The following is a 22,245-nucleotide window of genomic DNA, read 5'->3' as shown; positions in this document are numbered from 1 at the left end:
ATGGTATCTCACAACTATCTGTATTGGGATCTAATTCTCTCTTCTGGTGTGTCTGAAGACAGCTACGGTGCGCTCACACACACACACAGAAATACATACACATATACATATATGTTCGGTTTTTCCTCCTGGACATTTAGTTCCTAACAACCAGGACTCTGAGACTAATTAGTTACTAAATGCCTAGGCCATAAGCTTGGGCTTATTCCCGACTAGCTCGTAACTTATTTAACCCATTTAAAGTATTCTATGTCTCCCACTGGGTTAATTACCTCTTCTCTAGCCCTGGCCTGCTCCTTCCTTCCCTCCTCAGCATCTCCCTGAGTGCATCTCCCTGCTGGTTTACATCTGTCCCTCGCAGCCCTCTCCTCGGTCCATCAAACAACCAAATGGTAGATGTGCAGTAGTTTAATGGGTTAAATAAGTTATGAGTTAGTCAGGAAATGAGCCAATGCTTATGGCCTAGACATTTAGTACTTAACAATTAGTCTCTGAATTGTTGCTGTTGGAAACTAAGTGGCTGGGGTGGGGGTGGGGGGGTGGAATTTAAACAACAAAAAAAAATTAACAGGACTCAGTATCAGACAGTCCAAATACCAGAAATCCCTGTCAGCAACCCAACAGCACACCTATCAGGCTTAAAGAAATAAAAATTATGAACCTAGAAATGGCCTCAAAGGGAAAAAAAGGTGACTTAAGATGCACATAACCAAAATAAACCTGAAAGTGCAAAACAAGTAAGGTGTGAGAGGTTATGGCAGGAGGATTGCAAATCCGAGGCTAGCCCAGACCCTACCAGAAAAAAAAAATACAAATGTATATGTCCATGATAACTGACATTTGAAAGTCAGTGGAAGGAATCCAGTGCTTCACCATGCAAACACTCAAAGCTCACAGTCCGGGACGTGTTTCTTCCCAGGCTTCTTGAGAAGGTTCAGCAGTTAAGCACACATACAGCTTTTGCAAAGAACTGAGTCCAGATCCCAGCACTCACACCAAACAATTCAGAGCCACACAGAACTTCAGCTCCAGGGGATTCAACCTCTCTTGCCTCTGCAGGTACCTGCGTCAAGGACGCCCAAAGGACGCCTTCCCATACAGGAAGCATTAGAGAAAGGACAAAATAAAGTCAGATGTGGGGAAATCTAAATGGACATTGACAGCATGCAGTGATTTTGTAATGTTAAGTAGAAATAGAGTTTCTATGTTAACAAGGAATACATATTCTTGGGTGAGAAAGGGACAGTGAGGGACTCTCTAAGGCCAGCCTTGGGAGGTATGAAGTAAAGTGAACTTTAGATTTGGCTGTGCTGAACTTGGATAATGTAATTTCCACAAATGCCCAAGAGAACAGAAACGAGATGCTCTGGATGAGAGGGTGAGAAGATGGAGAGGAAAACCTGGGGGCCAGACAGAAAACAAACGAGGTCGCAGATGTAAAAACGCTTCATGTAAAAACAGTTTCAAGCTCATGTCTGTCCAGTAAGGTGTAACTTGTAAGAATTCACATCTGAGATAAAGATTCAATAATCTTAAAATAGAGATTAAAAGTGAGTATTAGTTAGGACTTGATGTGGTGCACACCTATAATCCCAACATGCAGAAGGGTTACAGTAAGCTCCAGACGAGGCAGAGACCCATCTAAAAAAAAAAAAGCCCCTAAAAATATGTATCTGTACACAAATAGGAAGAAGTTAGTGGATTACATCCCTAGCCAACAAACTGCATCTTAAAGTGAAAATTATAACTAATGGATTAAATTAAATTTCATTAAGAAAAAAAAATCACAATTTTAAATGTGCATTTACTGAAAAATAGTATCAAACTGAAGCAAAAGGAACACACAAAGGAGCGCCATGGGAGGAAATGAGACAAGCACACAGGAAGTGCAGAAGCACCTCTCTCAGGAGCCGGCAGAACAGCAACAATTCAACCAGGACAACATGATTTCGAGCACAAAAATGACATATGACTGAGGTGGCATTAACAGAAGCCCAGTGTGAAAACCTGAGACCGCCGTCCATCCACCATCCTGGCGAGCTCCAGCACCGGGGAGATGACAACACCCAGAGCATGTGCCCTGGCCACGATAGAGTTCACAGACAAAGAGATAAACAAAACCACATGTCTGGAAATGAAGAAACACTTCCAAGTAACTATGAGTCAAAGAAAACCTCATAAGGCCAATTTTGAACTGAATAATCCAAATATCACTCATTAGATCATAAAGCAACTCACAAAGGGAAATCTGCAGTCCCAAAATGATCAAATTGATTATCCCAGACAATGTCATCCAACTCCCAGGTAAAAGCTAGGCTTGGTAGTGGATCTATAACCTGAAACATTCCATCCTGAAGGGAACCTCTTTCAACAGGAAGGTAAACAACTCAAAGCAGCTTTAGGAAGTCCCTGAAACTTACCAGATTCACTAGGGCCCTCTTTCTCAGATTAAGTGACACTGAGCAGCAAAGACTCTGAGACCAGACCAGCTTCCTGGAAGAAGAAGAAACCACTGAGCTGCCTGGAAGAGGTTTAGACAACAGGCACTTGGAAAGGATACTCTCCAACCTGTTGAGCACCCTGCAGGCTGTGCTCTGGTTTCCCAGCTTTAGTGAGCTATGTCAACCATGCTGGGGTGAGCCTTGGTGACGAAGCTGTCCTTGAGTTATTTCTGTTCCTGTAAGTAACCCTTTGTCTTACTTAGTTTTTTTGTTGTTGTTGTTGTTGTTGTTGTTGGTGGTGGTGGTGGTGGTGGTGGTGGTGGTGGTGGTGGTTTTGGTTTGGGTGGGGGAGGTTGTTTTGTTTTTGTGACACTAGGACCATAGCAACTTTTTTCCTTTCTTTTTTTTTTTTTAAAGATTTATTTATTTTATTTATACTGTAATTTATTTATTTTATGTATACTGTAGCTGTCTTCAGATACACCAGAAGAGGCCATAGGATCCCATTACAGATGATTGTGAGCTATCATGTGGTTGCTGGGAATTGAACTCAGGACCTCTGGAAGAGCAGTCAGTGCTCTTAACCGCTGAACCATCTCTCCAGCCTGACCATGGCAACTCTTATAAAGAAAAACATTTTACTGGGGCTGGCTTACAGTTCAGAGGTTTAGTCCATTATTGTCATGGCAGGAAGCATAGTGGGATGCAAGCAGACGTGGTACTGGATCAGGAGCTAATAGTTCTTCATCTGGTTCCACTGGCAACAGGAAAAGAACTGAGCCACTAGGCCTTGCTTGAGCTTCTGAGACCTCAAAGCCCAACCCCTTGGTGATGCACTTCCTCCAATGAAGCCACACCTACTCCAACAAGGCCACACCTCCAAATAATGCCAATCTTTGTGAACCTACAGGGACTGTTTTCATTTAAATCACCAAAGTCCTCATCCATACTCTTGTAAGTAACCCCAATAAAACTCACTGGTTCGCCAAGATGGACTTCGGTGGTATCTGTGCTTTGGGCTGTCAAGGACTTCTATCTAATGGGATGAGTATATGTATGTTTGTGTCTCTCCAAGAAAAGTTATGTCACGCAACACCCCAGCAATAGCATGGAGGACAGAGACAGGAGGATCCAGCAAACCTCGCCAAAACAAACAGCTCCATTTTTAAGAACCTGTCTCAAAGGAATCAGGTCGAGAGACACACAAGATGTCTAGCCTCTCCATGCACAGGCAAGAGTATGTGGACTCAGTCACACACACATAGACACACTCGCACACACACACATGCTTACCTAGCATACATGAAGCACCACATAAACTGGATATAGCTGTGTAAACCTGTAATCCCAGCTCAAATCCAAATTCAAGATTTGAAGTTAAAGGTCATCCTCAGCTATATAGTGAATTAAAGGAAAGAGTGTGAAAGAGAAACAACAGAAAGAAAAAAGGGGGGGCTGGAGAGATGGCTCAGTGGTTAAGAACACTGGCTGCTCTTCCAGAGGTCCTGAGTTCAATTCCCAGCAACCACATGGTAGCTCATAACCACCTATAATGAGATCTGGTGCCCTCTTCTGGCCTGCAGATATACAGGCAGAATGCTCTATACATAATAAATAAACTAATAAAAAAAGAAAAAAAAAAAAACAAACAAAACCCTCATAAAACTCAAGACTAATAAAGGATTAATTTAAAAAACAACTTCCTGGAACTGGAGCTACAGCTCAGTGATGCCCTGCCTAGGGGTGGAGGCACTTCTGGAACCTGATAGAGTATCATGTATATGTTAACACTGTTCCGTGTGACATCTTCAGGGCCAGCTTTCAGTTCAAATTCTTTTCCACTGTCTCCTTGGGCATGCTTGCTGCATTTCCTGCCAGCTGTCTCGGGGCTCCCTTACCATTCTACTCCTCTGCCATGTTAGACTCCTGTTGTGTCTTACTCAGTTCCGGAGGCTCTGTAAATTTGTTTCTATCATATGCCACTTCATATTCTGGATTCTGAGCTTGTGGGAACTGTCCCGAAGCTTGCATTTAAGACACAGTATTCTAGAAAAGAGTTTAGGTTTGCTTTTGGTCAGTGCTTGGGGCACTGCCAAGGGTCACAGTAAATAAAACAAGCCTGAAGGAGGCTTTTCAGGACACAGGCCGGGCACATCTGGGCTAGTTCTGATGGGAGACTCCTCCACCCTAGTGCGAAGGCCTGCACTCTCCCTGTCATGCCCATCTCCGAGGAGCTTCTTTTGTAACATGACCTTGTTAGCATGTTATGTTCTACTTTGCTCAGACTTCCTGTCTTTTCCCAGCTTCCATCTGCCTCCTGACTTGGCGTACAGCCACTAAAATTGACACCTCCCAGATGCTGTCACAGTACAGCCACGGCTTCTGAACTTGTTCCTCTGTACCCTTTTCTTTCTTGACAGGTTCAAGATTCTTTTCTTTTTCATTTTATCCAGCCTAAGTTTTCTGAGTAAGAAGTTTCTTGAACTATCTGCCTATCAGACATTACACACACACACACACACACACACACACACACACACACACACCAGTCCAACCTTGCTGGAAAGAGAGCAACCACATGGTGTACAGTAAGTGACAGAAAAAAAATATACATATAACACCTTTGGGCATTTGTACATATTAAGCAAACACTTGAAAAATTAGGACCTTACTAGCAATGTATATTTTTTTTTCTCTTTTTTGAGGCTAGCCCTCAAAGACTGGTGGGGAGAACTGTTGTCAGTGTTATTACTCAGATGTGCATGGTGAATGTAACAACACTAGCCAGCCAGGCCTGACAGGCCTGTTGGTAAGTGGCAAGTCTGCTGGCTGAGGGTAATAAAAACGTTTGCCTTTGAGGCCACTCCACAGGAGGGAATTCACATCTGGCACTGTGAACCCATTCAGAAGCCCACAGATGGGGAAGCCATCTTAGTGAGGAACCTACTGCTGCAAGGTTCAGATTACCTTCTAAATAAATATGCTTATGTCTATAGATTAGAGCTTCTGTCAGAGAAGCTTCCTGCAGGGGCCAGTAGTAAATGCAGAATCTCATACCTGGCTGAAGAGATACGCTACTGCACTAAATAGGTCATTGACAGCTTGCCCTTGAAGGCTCAGGGAACATGGAAGGGAAAGAACCTGACCACTGAAGATAGGGGAGAGTGCGTGGCTGGAGCATTGCCGCGTGGACATCACATTGTTGTGGCACTCTGGAACTCACAGCAGCCTGGGTTACCTACGCAAGATTTGGCCTGTCAACATCCTGTCATAGAGAGAGAAGGTACCCCAGCCTTCGCTTAAGGATTTATATGAAGTGATGACCTCTGAGAAGACAGGCATTTTCTCCAGTGGTGTAGCCACTGGTACCCATGTGTGTTAACTCTTGTCACTTGTCCTCCTGTAAACAACACTAATGAAACTCAGAGTCACAAAATAAGACTTGAAAGTACAAGGTGAGACATTAGTTGAGAAAAGGACAAGAGACAGTGATGAATGGGGGGGCTATATCAGAATACATAATATACAATGAAACTGTCATCATTGTGAATAGTATATAATACAGATCATTTAAAAATCTTGGGGGGCTGTAGGGACGGCTCGGCAGTTAAAAGCACTTGCTGCTCTTCTAGAGGACTTGTGTTCAGTTACACTCACATCAGGCTACTTAAAAACACCTGTGATTCCCTCTTCTGGTCTTTGCAGGTATCTGCACACACTTGATATACCACCATACAGACACATAAAAACTAAAATGTTGATGAGTTCAATGATATAACATATCACTGTTTGTGGCTTTGGTTTTTAAGTGCTAGACACTCCTTTTCTCAAAAGATTTGGTTTTCTTTTTAATTGTGTATACATGGGGGCAGTGCCCATGAGTACAGTCCTATGGAGGGCCAGAGGGTGTAGGAGCCCATGAAGCTGGAGTTATAGGTGAGCTGTAACTGTGTAGGTGCTGAGAACCAAACTCAGATCCTCTGAAAGAACAGCAGTACAGGCTCTTAGCCACTGAGTCATCTCTCCAGCCTGTTACACGTTTCTAAATCACTCAGCCCACAATGCAATTAACAAAATTAAACATTCTACTTGTCTTCACTCCCATGAGCATGAACTTCTAAATTTACTCAAAACATACAGAGGTGTACTGGTATAATGAGAGTAACTGTATCCAGAAAGGCATCATCATTATTATTATTATTATTATTATTATTATTATTATTATTATTATTATTATTGGCTTTCTTACACCATTATTGTAATTACACAGCCATACTTCATATTCAAAAACCTCCTGGATAAGAAATATGGTTCTAAGCACTGTCTCTAACAGAACTGCCAGGTGACCCTTGGCATCTGAGTCAGGGTTAACACAGGCCACAGGCCTTGGGACTAATTGGTTGTGCTCACGGCCACGAATGGCAACCTCATACCTTACATGCTCACTTCCTGGAAGCAGGATCTGAGCAGGCAACTCACACTTTAGCAGATATGTTAGTAACTGGGGGCTTGGGTGGCGGGAGACAGAGACTAATTTCCCTTCAGCCCAGTGAGGGAGCAGCCTCCGCTGCATTCTGTCATCAGGCAAAAGAACCATCCTGCTTTTGGTGCCACCCCAGGGAAAGGAGATTCTTTAATTTTTAGGACTTTCTGGCTCTAGCAAACACTCAGTAAAACCAACAGGCAACTGAGGCAAATTTAAATTGAGTTTTCTATCCAAACCATAGTGGGGAGGTAAGGGGCTGCATGATCCTTGTAGCATAGAGAACAGGAGGAAAAGCTGAGGGAGAGCATCCAAGCTGCAGCCTCCTGCCAGCCAGTGTGGACGCATCGGTGTGAGCTGCTACTTCCAGCTCTCTAAAGGGCAGCCTATCTACGACAGGCCAAGGGCCAGGCCAGCTCTGACCATACTCTCACCCCCATTCTCCCAGCTATCAATGCACTTTCAGCTTTCTGGTTACCCTGTGTTCCAAAAAACCTGCTAACAAATCATGTTTAAAATTAAAGTGCTATGAGAAAGTGTAGTTCACGTGACATCAGAGTTTTATCTAATGATTCTTCATAAAACTACCAGGATACTGGCTCTGGATATGTTACAATCATTTTGTTTTTAAAGCAATAAAACTAAGATGCCAGTAATGTTTACTAACAATGAAAGCAAAGCATTGACTGAATTCTTAAGACAGCACCAACTTTACAATGCTGTATGCATGTGTGTTTCAAATGCTAGTAAATCCTTCAAAATGAACTACTAGGATTGTAGCCTAATATAGGTCCAGGGTGCCATCCCAAGCCCAACCAAAACAGGAAAAAGAAACACACAGCAAGGTTTTGGGTAATTTATTCACAGTTCCGGTATAGTCACTGGATTGAACAGGACACAAGGATGAAATAACCATCTGGCTCAGAAAACTAAACATTCATTTAAAAGAATACAAAATCAAAACAGAGCAATGATTATTCTAACCCCTAGTCCCACAGAAGTATAATTTAAACAAATATCAAAACTTTATTAATGGAAAAACACATTCAACCAGAGAACATTCAAAAGTTAGCTAGACCATTTCTTCCCCTCTGGAAAGGAGCTCAGAAACAGGGTAAGGTGACATTTCCTAAGTCATCATCAGCCTTTACAACATCACTATCAAGTACAGACTTACAGTTAACACAACAAAACTCAGCAGTCTTGCTTAAAACTATGGACATCACTATTCAAGCCAATGCTGTCAGTTTTATCATCTGTCACCATCCCAGATCTGGGGAGAGGTTTAAACTCTGTCACCATCCCAGATCTGAGGACATGTTTAAACTCAAGCTATGAAGATACTGAAATACTTATTAACAATCTTTAAATACAGTGAGAAAGACCAACTTATGCTCAAACTTTTGAATGTGAAACTAAAGGAAAGCCATGTGAAGTCTGTCTCCAAGCTTAAAACCCTGCCTATTACTGTACACAAACTCTCTAAACATGTGGATGTCATAACCAAACATCTTTACCTTTCCCTTCCATGTCTTAGGCCTTCCCAAATTTTGAGTTATGAATTTTTTTAACAAACATTTTCCAATGACATTGTGCTTTATTTTTTTTAGAGAAATTATACCAGTTAAAGTATATAATAAACAGGTAACCTTTGTCTCTTTTATTGCTCTAGAATATCCTAATTATCAAAAAAGATAAAGGAGTAACCACAGACTGGCGGTGTGTTGTGAAAGTCTACTAGTCTCCCTCTACAAGGGACCACGTCCAGGCTCCTTTCCTCCCATCCTCAGAACCACTGAGGCAAGAGGCCTGGACTGAAAGAGACATGACCCTGTTACCTCAGAAACAACTGCTATAGAAAAGCTGACGTTAGTGTTCTGAACTAACAGCCCTCTGCACAGTACCCTGTGATGTCCCTCTAAGGAGCAGGACACACAACTGCTCATCCTATTATTAACTGCTGTTCTTTATAGTACCGTAGACCCATGTTTCATGGACAGGCCGGGCGACTGCTTATGAGCAGGTTAAACAAACCCACCGCCAGCATTTAATACCTCAGTCCAGCTCTGCCTTTCCACCCTCCCACCTGTGCCTCACAAGGACCAGGTCCACCAGGGACAGTCAGAACTGCTCTGAGGATGTAGCTCTGCTGCCCAGCCGGACAGCCTGCTCACACACAGCTGCTGAGCCAGTCACAGGCTAAGAGTGAGCAGTTCACCTTCTAACCTTTCTACTTTTATGGCATAAATTGATTTTCTCTTATAAAGCTGATTTCAAAGTAATAACCATCAACTGGGCCATGTGTTAGGTGCCTCACAGTCCTCCCTGCCTAGCAAGTACTCCCAGGTAAGGATGTATGTGAACTTAAACTTTAAACACACTATAAGATGTGCTTGGTCCTGTGGAGGCTTGCTGCCCTAGAGAAAGGAGATGCTAGAGGGGTGAGGTGGGGGTGGGGAAGCACCCTCTTAGAGGCAAAAGGAAGGGGATGGGGTGGGAGGTTTGTGGAGGGGAAACCAGGAAGAGGAACATTTGAAATGTAAACAAATAAAATAATTTTTAAGAAAGGAAAGGAAAGAAAAAGAAAAGGAAAAAGAAAAAGAACGAACTTTAGCCAGGTGATGGTGGTGCATGCCTTTGATGCCAGCACTCTGGAGGCAAAGGCATTCGGATTTCTGAGTTCAAGGCCAGCCTGATCTACAGAGTGAATTCCAGGACAGCCAGGACTGCACAGAGAAACCCTGTCTTGAAAAACTAAACGGAGGTGGGGGAAATTTTTAATAGAAAGCCTCCCTTTTATGGGGTATTTTTGTTTTGAAAAATTAGATTTCTATGTCCTGCATTATACCTAATTAGTGGGATCTACTCACCTAGTGCTTTGCCTTGCTAAAATATCTGGGTCTTAAGAATTAATAAAAGAATTTAGGTAGAAAGCAAAATGGGAGATGGAAAAGAATGTTTGTTTAGACAGTGCTACTCTGGCCCTCATTTGGTCTTCTGACTATTTGGTTCCTATTTATTCTAGCTTGGAGTGTGTATGGAAGGGAACTGCTGAATGGGCGGCTCAACGTCATAGACAGAAGACAAAAAAGTTGTGACATTCCGCTACACGGAGGACGGTTAGCAAGACTGAACTGCATAATTCAAACCTGTTCCAACAGGATTCTGGGTTAGTAACTGAGCTGATCGTCTTCCAATTCGGTGTCTCAACATGCCAGCATCATCCTGTGCGCCAGAGCTACACAGGAAATACAACCAACCAGACCAAAGCCACGCCCAGCATGAGCAGCTGTGCTGCAGCAGACAGAAGAATAACATCACACACACGCTACACTAACATGAAGTCTTAAATACAACAGAGAAACATGACCAAAGCAGCGACATGCAGTATGAACCGTGGCCCTGTCAGGTTTCCAGTCTCTATCAGTGTGAGTGAAACCTTCTAAAATGCCTAAAATGACATCAACTCCTTCTTCAACCCACCTTCACAAGCATTAACTGCTCACCATCAAGTTCAAACGCAAATCGTGAGCTGCCAACTCCACTAAGTACTGCGCTCTCACAGTGTACAGGTGAAAGCTTTTGACAAAGACAAACCTAACCTAAACACAAACGTACCTTCCCACTGCCCACACGATCTGACCCAAATAGCTCTGTGAAGAAATTACTCTGCACATTTTGTCAAACTAATGTTCTATTTTAAATATTTTATCCAAATTGCTGACTTGCATTTCTGACACTATCAGCTGAAGTATCACTTATTTATACTGCATTCATTCCTGAACAGGAGTCCAGACAGTACGAAGGAAAACACCGAGAAAGCAACCCTGAAAGTGACGTCACTCCACAGTGCCAAGCACGTGCCGTTCTAAGCTGAGGCCACCACATACACTGTGGGTCAAATGAGCAGCGTAGTGTGCAAATCTCCCAAGCAATTAAAATGAACTTCCAAATGGCACCTTTCCTGCAGCAAGGCAGGGAAGGAGTTAAATGTAACTGCAGGAAACTCTTCTCGGGACACAGCCGGAGAGAAAACTGAGCATGCCGATACCAATCTGAGGTGCTTGTTAGCAACCCTGGGCATGACGTCAAAGGCAACTACGAAGTATGTCATTCAACAGTATTTGTTTTTCAGTTAAGCTCTACAGCTGCAAGAAAATGCAAACTACTCTCAGGAGATGAGGAAATAAGGAGCAGATCCCCGTGTCCTAGCTCAGATGTCCAGCCACACGTCATACATGTCATGTCTGACAGTACAAGTTTGCGAAACTCCGAAAGGTCTTCTATGCAGGTGTGGAGGACCCAAATGCACTGTCTACAGAGATGACAGACATGTTCAAACTAATTTAACTAAACTAAGATTTAAATCTCACCAAGGTTTTTTTGTGTACAGTTTAAAAACAAAACAGAAACAAGCTTCAAAATAAACTGCAGTCTCGTCTATTTATAAACAGTGTAGCAAAGCCTTCGGTGGCTGTCCAGGCGCTGGCACACACTGACTCTGAGAATTCCCACTAACTGCACTGGGCTCTCCTCAGTCTGACCGAGTCAAGTTAAGCTAAAGCAAACACCAAGCACCTCAAACACTCAACAAGCCTCCTTGATTGAAGTAGAGGACCCAGAAATCCAGTATTCAGTTCTTTAAACAAACTACAGCTAAGATCTCTCTGATTTTAGGTTTAGATTTAAATTCTATGAATCAAACTCCCCCATGTATTATTGAAAATGAGGCAATTACATAAAAATCATTAGTTGAGTGGGATAATTATAACTGATACATAAATAAGATTTTCTAAAAAGGCTTTCAGGAGGCAATATTTTAAATCAAAAATTTAAATACAAAAGGTATCTTGTGTTGCTTAACTTGTCTTAAGTTTCAGGTGTCTTTACTCTACTGTTACAGATTTGGCAAGATTCCGTGGGAAATCAACCTGCAGAAAAAGAGAATTATATTAACAAATACAATCATGCAATTTATCAGAAAATAACTGAAAAAAAAATCAAGCAAAGGTGCTAACATACACAGGAGAGCTACCTTGGTCCCCTAGGAAGGCGGCCCTCACAGGGAACCCTGGAAAAACTACCAGGTATTTTGGTTCCCATGACACCGAGAGGATTAAGAATGCTGAGTCCTGCAGCCCTCACTGTGGTAGAAATCCAAACAATGGCTTGTCCCACCCAAAATGCCATCACTGCCCATTAAGAAAGCAGCCCTGCTCCATGTCAGTGTGGAGTGAACAGTCCTATGGGTAAAAAGAAACTGATGTAAACTACAAACTGGCTGTGAAAAGACAGCAGGTGGTGACATAAATGGGACAGAGTTTTCAAGCTGGGAGGGGCTAGTAAGACCGCAGAGCAAGCAAAGTTGCTTGCTACCAAACCTGAGTTTAACCCTTAGAACACACACAGTGGAAGAAGAGAACCAATTCCTACAAGTTGTCCCCAACCTCCACCCATGAACTGAGACACACATATATACACATACAGTAGACAGACAGACAGACAGACAGACAGACAGACAGACAGATAAAAGCTGGGAGGAAATGTACCAAGATGTACCCAAGTTAAAAGCCACCCCAGAGTTCTTCGGACACAGTCACTCACATCATAGCCTCTCAGCACAGCCAGATGAAAAGCCAGCAGCTGTAGGGGGATCACACTGAGAATGCCCTGCAAGCAGTCCACTGAGTGGGGCACCTTGATTGTCCTTTTTGTATTCTTAATGGTCTCAGTATCCTCTTTATCACAGATCACGACTGGACGCCCCTGGAAAGAAGACAATACCCAACACAGTCACCAGGAAACAGCTGCTGGGTGCAGTGGGCGCACGTTCCACGATGCCTGGTATACAGGCGTGATCCGACTGCTCATTTAGACAGAAGCAGAAACAAGTTTCATATACTCAGTAGGTTTTTCAAAAAATTTCCACAAGAAAGAAATGCCAAGTTTAGTATTTGAATACAGGTCGGCTTCCTTTGAAGTTCAACTTTATTTCCAGTACACTGTGCTGAGGGAGAAATATCTTCTCAAATTAAAATATGAACGAGCTGATGCAGGGAGGGGGCTATCAGCCACAGTATCCATGATATCAATGTAAACTAAACATTAGGGTTTCTTTTGAAGTTAAGTACTTAACAATGTTAAGGTAAAAAGAAAGATCATTACATTAACAGTTAGAAGAAAGAATTTGGAGAGTAGGCCCTCGTTTGTTTTAGTTCTTCTATTATGAGAGCTGGTAATGAGAAAAATGATGGTCGGGTATCATCAAAATCCACATCTGGCTCCTTATGCATAAAGAGCAAAGCAAAGGACTAGACAAGTAAGGGTGTCCGTAATCCTTCGCCGGGCCTGCTCCATCACTGCCAGCACAACACCCACCTGTGCCTGTAACCCACTCAGAGCTCTCCAGGCGCTCACTGACCTACCTGCCGTGCAACTACTTGCTGAAGAGCATTCTGGCACTTGGCGTAAGTATGGTCTCGCATGATGATCATGATGACAGGCATCAACTTGTCCACCAAGGCCAGAGGGCCATGCTTTAGCTCACCAGCAAGGATGCCTTCAGAGTGCATATAAGTAATTTCCTTGATTTTCTAGTATGAGAAAAAAAAAACCAGATAAGTCTTTAGTTCACTTTCTTTTCTTTTCTTTTCTTTTCTTTTTTTTTTCTCACTTTTCAAAAGTCCACTTTTAAGAAAACATTACACAAAGCATCTGAGATGGTTAGGTCTCCCGAGAGTTACTAAAGGCCTACTGATCTAGGCTGAAGCACTAGAAGAGTATTCTTAAGGCTTCAGACTATCAAAGGCAAAGCCACACTGCTCGGCAAACATTTATCTACTTGCCTTATATTTCATTTCAATTTCTTATCTAATGAACCTTGGTCTGGTGTTCATATAAACCCATCTTAAACTGCTAAACCCAAGTTATCATGGAAACATTTTTCTGGGCTTTCACTTTTGAGTTAAGTCCTGTGACACGTTCTTAGGTAAATAAACCACAATAAACACATACAGAGGCATTTTAAACATTCTATCAATTTCAATTCATATAGTCTACAAATACATGGGGAGTTAGTAAGATGCTTCAGCAGGTAAGATGCACACCACTAATGCACACCACCAAGCCTGACTCCAGGAGTTCAATGACCAGGATTCAAATGGATTCACTCACTCACTCACTCACTTGAATGGCAAGGCTCAGTGATACAGTGATTCCCTGGCTCTCTGGGTTAAATCCCTAGCATTATAGAATATGTGACAGTAAATGTCCCTTGTCCCTCCCTAGGCCATTAGAATGAAATCAATTGAAGTAAGACAACACACCAGGGCTCCTTCAAGGCATGTAGCATAGTGATAACCCCGTCCCATTATCAGGACCGACTTCTGGTGGTAAAGCTCCGTCGCCAGCTTCTGGATTTCATCATCCATGCTCAGCACTTCCTTAATCAAGTCTGTCAGGACAGAGATCAGAGCATCTTGAAAAATAAGCCGTGTAATGCACAGATAAAGTAACAAACAACAAAACAGGCAGTGTTCTTTTCTTCTGTGGCATAGGTATGAAATCCTAACACATGGAGGCAAAATCAGAAAGATCTTATTAACTCTGCAACTATAAACTACAGCTTCAAGATGAGAATTTCACCCCTGCCACTCCCTTACAAATCAAACATCCAGAAAATTAGATAAAAAGCCTTCATTTGGACTTTTCAGGTAAGACTGGGGGCCAGAAGACAGCTCCTGTGACACAGTCAGGGAGGAGTCAGATTTACAAAGAAAGAAAGGAAGGAAGGAAAGAAGGAAGAGATGGAGGGAAGGGAGAGAGAAAAGGAGGAAAGGGAGGGAGAGAGAGAGAGAGAGAGGGCGGGGGGGGGAAGGGAAGGAGGGAGGGAGGGAGGGAGGGAGGGAGGGAGGGAGGGAGGGAGGGAGGGAGGGAAGGAAGGAAAGAGGGAGTCTCAAGGAGCCAGAGATGTCCTCCATTGGTAGAGTGCTCATCTAGTATGCACAGGGCAGGGGGTCAGTCCTCATAACTGCATAAAATTAAGTATAGTGGGGAACACCTGTGGTCTAGGTACTCCGAAGGTAGAGGCAGGAAGATCAAGAGTTCAAAGTCATCCTCCCCTACATACCCAGTTAAAAGTCACCCTGGGCTACAAGACAGCCAGTCTCAAAAATTAACAACCAAACCAAACCAAACCAAACACAAAACAAAAACAGACAAAGAGATCTTCACAAACCCAAAAGATCAGAACAGCCACCAGGCAAAAAAGTAACCAAACAGGGCACAACTCCAGCCCCATGGCTGGGAGAAGGGAAGCAGAAGTTTTATCACAAAGACATCCCTGGAGAGGAGGTGAGACAGTCCTACCCATAGGACAAACTACAGCCCTCAAAGCCTCCAACCAGGCACTGGTCTGCAGACAGTGATTCCTCCAGCAGACAGCTAGCAATGGGGTTCCAGTCTGTCATTCTCTAGTCTCAGGGGGCAGTGGCCAGATACCATCTTAGAAACCTACTTCTTAAAACAGAACTAACCAGGGCTGCAGAAATAGCCTATCAGCTAAGAGCACTGGAAGCCCCTTCAGAGGACCCAGGTTCAATTCCCAGCACGCACATAGCAGCTCTCAACTATCTATAACTCCAGTTCCAGGGAATCTGATGTCCTCTTCTCACCTCTACAGGTACCTACATGTACATGCAGGCAAAACACCTCTACACATAAAATAATTAAATGTAAAAAATAAACTACTCTGGGCCTGAGTATAGAGAACAATCATAGTCGAAGTGCTGAGGGTGGGGTGGAGGTGAGGGTCGGGGCTAGACTCTGACAAGACAAAGAGTGCAGGCAGCAGGCAGCTCAGCCCAGGCAGTGACGTGTATGGAAAAGGTAGACTGCCTAGGTACCCGGGAGCCCATCAGCTCATCAGCTATAAATAACTCTGGAGTCAACAGGCCTTAGCCAGCTTTCTGTTTGTTGCTATGGAATTCAGAAACGTTGACATGCTCACAGAGTGGTTCTCAACCTGTGAGCTATACCCTTGGGTATGTCAAATGACCTTTTCACAGGAGTCACCTAGAACCACTGAAAAACACTAATAATTTACACTATGATTCTTAACAGTAGCAAAATTACAGTTATGATGCAGCAACAAAAATAATTTTACAATGGGGTCACTGCCACACAAGGAACTAATTAATATTAAAGGGTCACAGTTAGAAAGGCTGAGAAGCATCGCTCTAACAAAACATAAAAAGCACAAAAGATTCCAAGTCTCCAAAGCCATCTTAAGCAGGAAGAGTAATGCAGACGTATCTGTTACAGCACTCAGAGGTAGTGACCCAACACATGCCACAAACATAGCCCAACATGTGGACTCACAGAACAGAGGACCCAGGAATAGATCACATGGTTGCAGCCACCATTTCTTACAAAAACGTCAAGAAAATACACTAAAGAAAAAATCACCTTTAAAGAAAAACTACCTCTTCAAGAAACATACTGGGAGAACTGAAGATGGACACATACGTAAAATTAGATCCATTATTTCTCTCCCTGAAGAAAACCAATGGGAAATAAACCAGACATTGTCTTGGATATGAAACTCTGAAATTACTGGAGAAAAACATGTTGTGAAAATAAGGCAAAGACACAGACTTCCTAAAAAGGACTCCCACTAGTACAGGAACTGACCACAAGAACTGACAAGCAGGACTTCATATAATTAAGTTTCTGCAGCTCTGCACAGTGGAGTATGGCAGCCAATGAGGTTCACGCAGGGTGTGATTATTGCTAGTTAAAAACCTTCTGCACAGCAAAGAAAGCAATTAGCAGGGTAAAGAAACAGTCTTTGCCATTGCTTCCCCGTACAAAGCCCTGGGCTTAATCCCCAGCACCACATACACTGGTGCATGCTGACATGCACAGGCACGATGACACGCTAGTCATCTCAGCACCCAGGAGGTAGAAGCAAGAAGATCAGAAGTTCAATGTCATCCTCAGTTATATAGTTAAGTCTGAGGCCAGCCTAGGTTATGTGAGACCCTGTCTCACGAGAGAGAGAGAGAGAGAGAGAGAGAGAGAGAGAGAGAGAGAGAGAGAGAGAGAGAGAGAAAGCACGATCACCCTATTATTTCCTATGCATACCTGGCAGCCGCTTCAGCCCGAGAAGGATCTCTTTGCGTCTCTCCTGCATGGAAATCCTGTCGTCACACATCATGAGGGCAAACATCACAAGAGACACAAACTGGCTGGTGTAAGCCTGCAGCACCACAGAAAACAGAAGAATTGGCTCCAGGTGAATTTTAAGAACTTGGAAACTTTAACAAAAGATAAGAATTAAATCCTAATTCCTTCACAATAGACACTGCTCATCTTTTTTTAAAATTTTATGTATGTTGGTGTTCTGCCTCCATGTATGTCTGTGTGAGGTGCCAGATCCACTAGAACTGGAATTACAGACAATTGTGAACTGTCATGTGAGTGATGGGATTTGAACCTGCATCCTCTTTATGTAGCCAGTCTCTTAACCGCTGAGTTATCTCTCCAGCCCCTCACTATTCATCTTTTAAAAGCAACTCTGGTGATGCTGGCCTGGCTCAATACTTGGGAACCTATCTCTATTTTTAAGCACTTAAGTTTGTGTTTCGGGCCCACACAGCCTCTCACAAAACACTAGTGAGACCCCTCTCAGTCCTGAGAAAGAAGGAAAAAGACTGAGGAAGGTTCAGTTAATCTGACTGTGCCTTCCCAGGCTATGAACTGTGGCCCCTCCCACATACACTTTTTACCCTTTGCCTACTGGCTGTTCCTCATTTTCACTGCTTTCTTTTAAGGCAGGGTCATACTCTGTGTCACCTAGGCTGAATTCAGAGTAATCCTCCTGCCTCAGCCTCCCAAGAGCAGAAAGTAGGGGTGTGAGCTACCACACCTGGCTCATTCTCACCTTGTGTTTGAGTTTATGGGAAGAGGGTACCTTGGGGGAAGATTTACCTACGTGTGCATGTGGAAGCTGGAGGTTAGCCTTAGGTGTTCACCAGAAGCTGCCCACTGTTCTTCTTGTTGAGACATGGTCTCTCCTGGGGCCTAGGGCTCGCTATTATTCTCTACAGGAACATCCAGGGACCCAGCTGTTCCATTTCCCCTGTGCTGAGATGCTTAGCTGAGACTGGGAACTTACCTCAGATCCTCATGCTTGAGTGCCAAGCTCTGTCCTGACAAGCACAGGTCCCCAGTCTTACTTTTTTAACAAAAAAACTAACTAAAAACTCAATAAAAGTCTAAATGTATGTAAGCAAATAAAAATTAAGAAACTGCAAACTTATGATGATGTATTTGTAATTCATGATTTCCATTTACTTATTTGTATGTGTGTGTTGATTATGGGTGTGTGCATGCCAGAGAGCATACATAGAGGACAGAGGACAGCCTCTGGAGTCAGCTCTCTCCTTCTACTATGGGGGCCCAAAGGATCAAACTATGGGTTGTCAGGCCTGGCAGCAGGTTCCCTTACGTACTTAGCTGTCTTGCTGGCCCCAGTTTTCCTTTCTTTATATTAAGTATGAAAAGAAATCTATTTTCAATAAAAGAAAGAAGAGAAAATTAATTATTAAGCTGAGTATGTTTGCACACATGGTTGTACACACTTATAGTCCTAAGACTTAGGAGGCAGGGCCAGAAGGATTAGGAACCCAAGACTCTCTTTAACTACAGAACAAGTTCAAGGGTAGCCTGAGATACATGAGATCCTGTCTCAAAAACCATTCAGTTAAAAATAAGCGTTAAGTGTCAGAATTTTATAATGCTCTTTTACACTTCACATCTAAGCATCTTCTTTGTTTAGTGGTGTCAAAGACCTTGAGCCGGTTTCCTCCCGATAGCCTCAGATGCCCTTTAAGTTAAGGGCTCAAGAACCCAAGACTATCTTGAGAATTAGCTCAGATACGGAAAGCACCCAGTACAATGTCTGATACACAGCCCGAACACTGTGCTCAGGAGCACTGGCAGAAACGCGCACTGAAAGGTGTGACTATGGAGACAGTGTGCACCTCCCAGCTTGCACACACTGTAAGCCACCTTCAGCTGTGTGTGAAGACAACATGTTCCTGCTCTGCCACATTTTGTCAAAAAGGCAAGGGTTATCTTTTTAGACGACTACCATTTTAACATTTTTTTTAAACATTTATTTGGAGCTAGAGACACACAGGCTTGTCCTGATTGGCATGTAAAAGTCAGAGGACAATTTGTGGGACTCAGTTCTTTCCTTTCACCATGAAGGAGTCTTCTACTGAGTCATCGTCTTGCAGCCCCAGCCCCTTTAAGACAGAATCTCCCTATGTGGCTAAGCTGATCTCAAACTCGAGAGCTCAAGTAATTCCCAACTATAATCCTAGCTGCTGGGACTACAGGTGCATGCAGCCAAACAGACTACCATTCAAAGCTTCAGTTCAAAGAAATTAAGATTTCTTTTTATGTGTGTTAGCTATTACGTATTCTCTTCTGACAATTTTATTCTTCATCTGTTTTTCTTTTTCTTTCTTCCTACTTTCCTTTCCCCTTCCCTCCTTCCTTCCTCCCTTTCTTTCTTGGGGTTTTTTTTTTTTTTTTAAAGAAAGGATTTCTCCATGTGGCTCTGGATGTCCTGCAACTCTCTCCCTCTTTCTCCCCATTCCCTCTCCCTTTCCCTCCTACTCCACCCCCTTCTCTGTAGACCAGGTTGGCCATAAATCCCAAGATCTGGAAGCCTCTGCCTCTGCCTCCTCAGTGCTAGGATGAAGGTGGGGTGCGGTGCTGTGCCTGGTTAACAGTATTATTTCAAAGAAAGCTTCCTTGTGTTAGGTGTTAACACACAAAAGCTTGTACTTACTTTTCATTACTAAACTGTTAGGCATACTGTGCTGTGCACATGGTTGTTATCCAGGGTGTAGTGTGGTTTCACACTCAGTCAGCACTATTCCCTGAATCATTTCCTTGGCGTCTACGCTCCTGCCATGCTGAGGAGGCACCTTCTCAGCCCAACCATTACCTGGGACCCCGACACTTCTGCTGGAGCCCTGGCCTCCACAGCCACTTGTCCCCATTGCATCCCCGCAGCGGACTGGAATGCTCACATGCTAAAGTAAGCATGGAGCCTCCATGCTTAAAAACCCTGTGTTCTAGGGTCTTTTGCCGAACTACCTCTTGTCACTATGAGTGTGCCCTTCAATAAACAGGTCAAAGGAGGCCTTTATCTTGGTCTCCTCAGATAAAAGCTGTTCCAAATCCAATCTGACCCGGTAACAAGCTCAGTCTAGCTTCCCACACTCCCACTGAGTGTGTATACAGCCACCATACTCCATGTCGTCAGTACGTCACAAACTCACTGTGATCATAAGCTACACTTACAACACTTACAGTCTAATGTAAAAACATTTACTCAGAAAATGTTAACTCAACTTTTCAACTTGATTTTCTTTTTATTCAACCAAGACAAAATTAGTTAAAACACATTGGGGCAGGGAACACAAACTAAGTTAGCAGTGTGGTAAAAATTTAAACATCTGCAATAACAAAAACTGCAAATTCTGCACATTTCCTAAGGAAACACCAAATTATCTACGATCTAATGCTACGTGAAAGTCAATGACAGCCTCTAAGCCAATCACTGTTGCAGGCCGAGTTGGAAACTTGTATGCAGGCGCATTACTGAGCCAGTGAAGGGATTACTTAGAACATAGAAATTCACATTCACCATTCAGAAGTGATCTGTAATAAATATACCAAAGCCTATCTTATAAAACTCTAAGCCAAGAATACCTAGACAGATGAAAATAACATTACTTTGAAATCTAAGAAAAATGAAGCTGTATTATATTGCCATACTTGTTAAAATATTTTTACATTTATTTATTTAGAGGGTGTTTGGAGTACAATAACCTCTACTTGTGTGGAAGTCAAAAGACAACTTACAGGCAGTCAGTTCTCTCCTTCCCTCCACAGGTTCAGACTATCAGGCTTGGCTGGTGTTGGTAGTGGGTATCTTTACCTGTGTGACACTTGCCAATACTCACTTACTAAGCCTGAGTCACTTTAAGAAGAAATCACGCTCTATAAAAAGATGCTTGCTTCCTTATAAGATGTAAGCACTGGGGAGCTAAGAAAAGCATACAAGAGACTTCTCTGCACTGGGGCTAGGAGCAGGTACCAGTCCATGTGTTAGAGGCACCCCTGAAAGGTCATAGGGCCTCCTCCTTTTGGTAGGAGCTAGTCTAGTGAGGGTTACCTTGAAAAATGTCTGTGAATGATCTTGTGGGATCGTTGACCCTCAGGTCACCTTTGCTTGGCTCATCCCCCTCACCATGATGCAACAGTCTAGCCAGAGGCACAAAACCATGAGGATGTGTAACTTAGACCTGACCCTCCAGAGCTATGAACTAACAGAAACCTCATTCCTTCAGTTAGCTGTCTCAGGTATTTCGTCATCATGATGTGAAGCTGACTGATGTAGCTTTGCAACTCCTATAAATCTTGTTTCAATTTTTTAAAAAAGTAAAAGGATTTGCTTTCAAAGAAAGAACTACTGATACTAATAACAAAATGAACAAGCTTCAAAGGCTTCATGCTAAATGAAAGCCAGTTACAAAACACATGTATGATAAAACTCCCATTCACGAGAAAACTCTGGAAAACAACAGTCTTTTAGCAAAGAAAAGCAGTCGTGAGCATGCGGGTGAGCATGCGGGTAGAGAGCTGAGGTGGGCCAGGGCTGGAAAGGGCAGAGGAGCAAATGCTGTTCTGTGAGCAAAGTCTCCTAGCACCGTGTGTGCCGACAGCTGCACAACCCTAAGGTACCATGTGACAGTGCAGAGCTGTAGAAAAGAAAGGGTGGAATCCAGACGGTGGACAGTGGGTGTTAAGTCACTGTAACCACTACATACATGTGAACCTTCATAGTAAAACGAGGGAGGAAATCAGAGCTCTCATAAACAAAAGATTTATTTCCCTTGCAACTCCTCGCCCCTATGGCCGCACCATGGTGAAGTGCAGTGGCTCACAGGAGCTGTTCCCACACTGCACCAGAGCTGTCTCAACACTGCTGCAAACAGCCAGTTATGCACTCACCAACGATGGGGTCCTGAACACACGCATCTTATGATGTCTGAATACCATATGGAGAAAATCCACATTTCAGCTATGTGTAAATCATAGTAATATCAAGGCTCTCAATTAAAACAAAAACAAAAAACTCAAGAGTTTTTAACGTAAGAATCACACATGTTCCCACAAAAAGTTTTCCATAATAGTTTTTTAAACATTAAAGCCTAAACCACTAACATATTAGAGTTC

General features: G+C 43.1%; 1 protein-coding gene across 1 annotated transcript in view; it reads right to left on the bottom strand.

Moving 5' to 3' along the window:
• Positions 1-7,766: 7,766 nt before the first annotated feature.
• Positions 7,767-22,245, bottom strand: part of Gfpt1 (glutamine--fructose-6-phosphate transaminase 1) — a 49,996-nt gene continuing 35,517 nt past the window's right edge. The window contains exons 15-19 of the mRNA XM_034511602.1: positions 17,068-17,182; positions 14,250-14,377; positions 13,350-13,517; positions 12,529-12,690; positions 7,767-11,855 (exon numbers count right to left, since the gene is read on the bottom strand). Coding sequence (XP_034367493.1) covers positions 11,811-11,855; positions 12,529-12,690; positions 13,350-13,517; positions 14,250-14,377; positions 17,068-17,182 — 618 coding nt within the window. The 3' untranslated portion in view covers positions 7,767-11,810. The remainder of the gene's footprint in view (positions 11,856-12,528; positions 12,691-13,349; positions 13,518-14,249; positions 14,378-17,067; positions 17,183-22,245) is intronic.

This window comes from Arvicanthis niloticus, chromosome 9 (genome assembly GCF_011762505.2).
Source record: "Arvicanthis niloticus isolate mArvNil1 chromosome 9, mArvNil1.pat.X, whole genome shotgun sequence".
In the NCBI taxonomy this organism is placed as follows: Eukaryota; Metazoa; Chordata; class Mammalia; order Rodentia; family Muridae; genus Arvicanthis; species Arvicanthis niloticus.
This window is presented reverse-complemented; position numbering and strand designations above follow the sequence as displayed.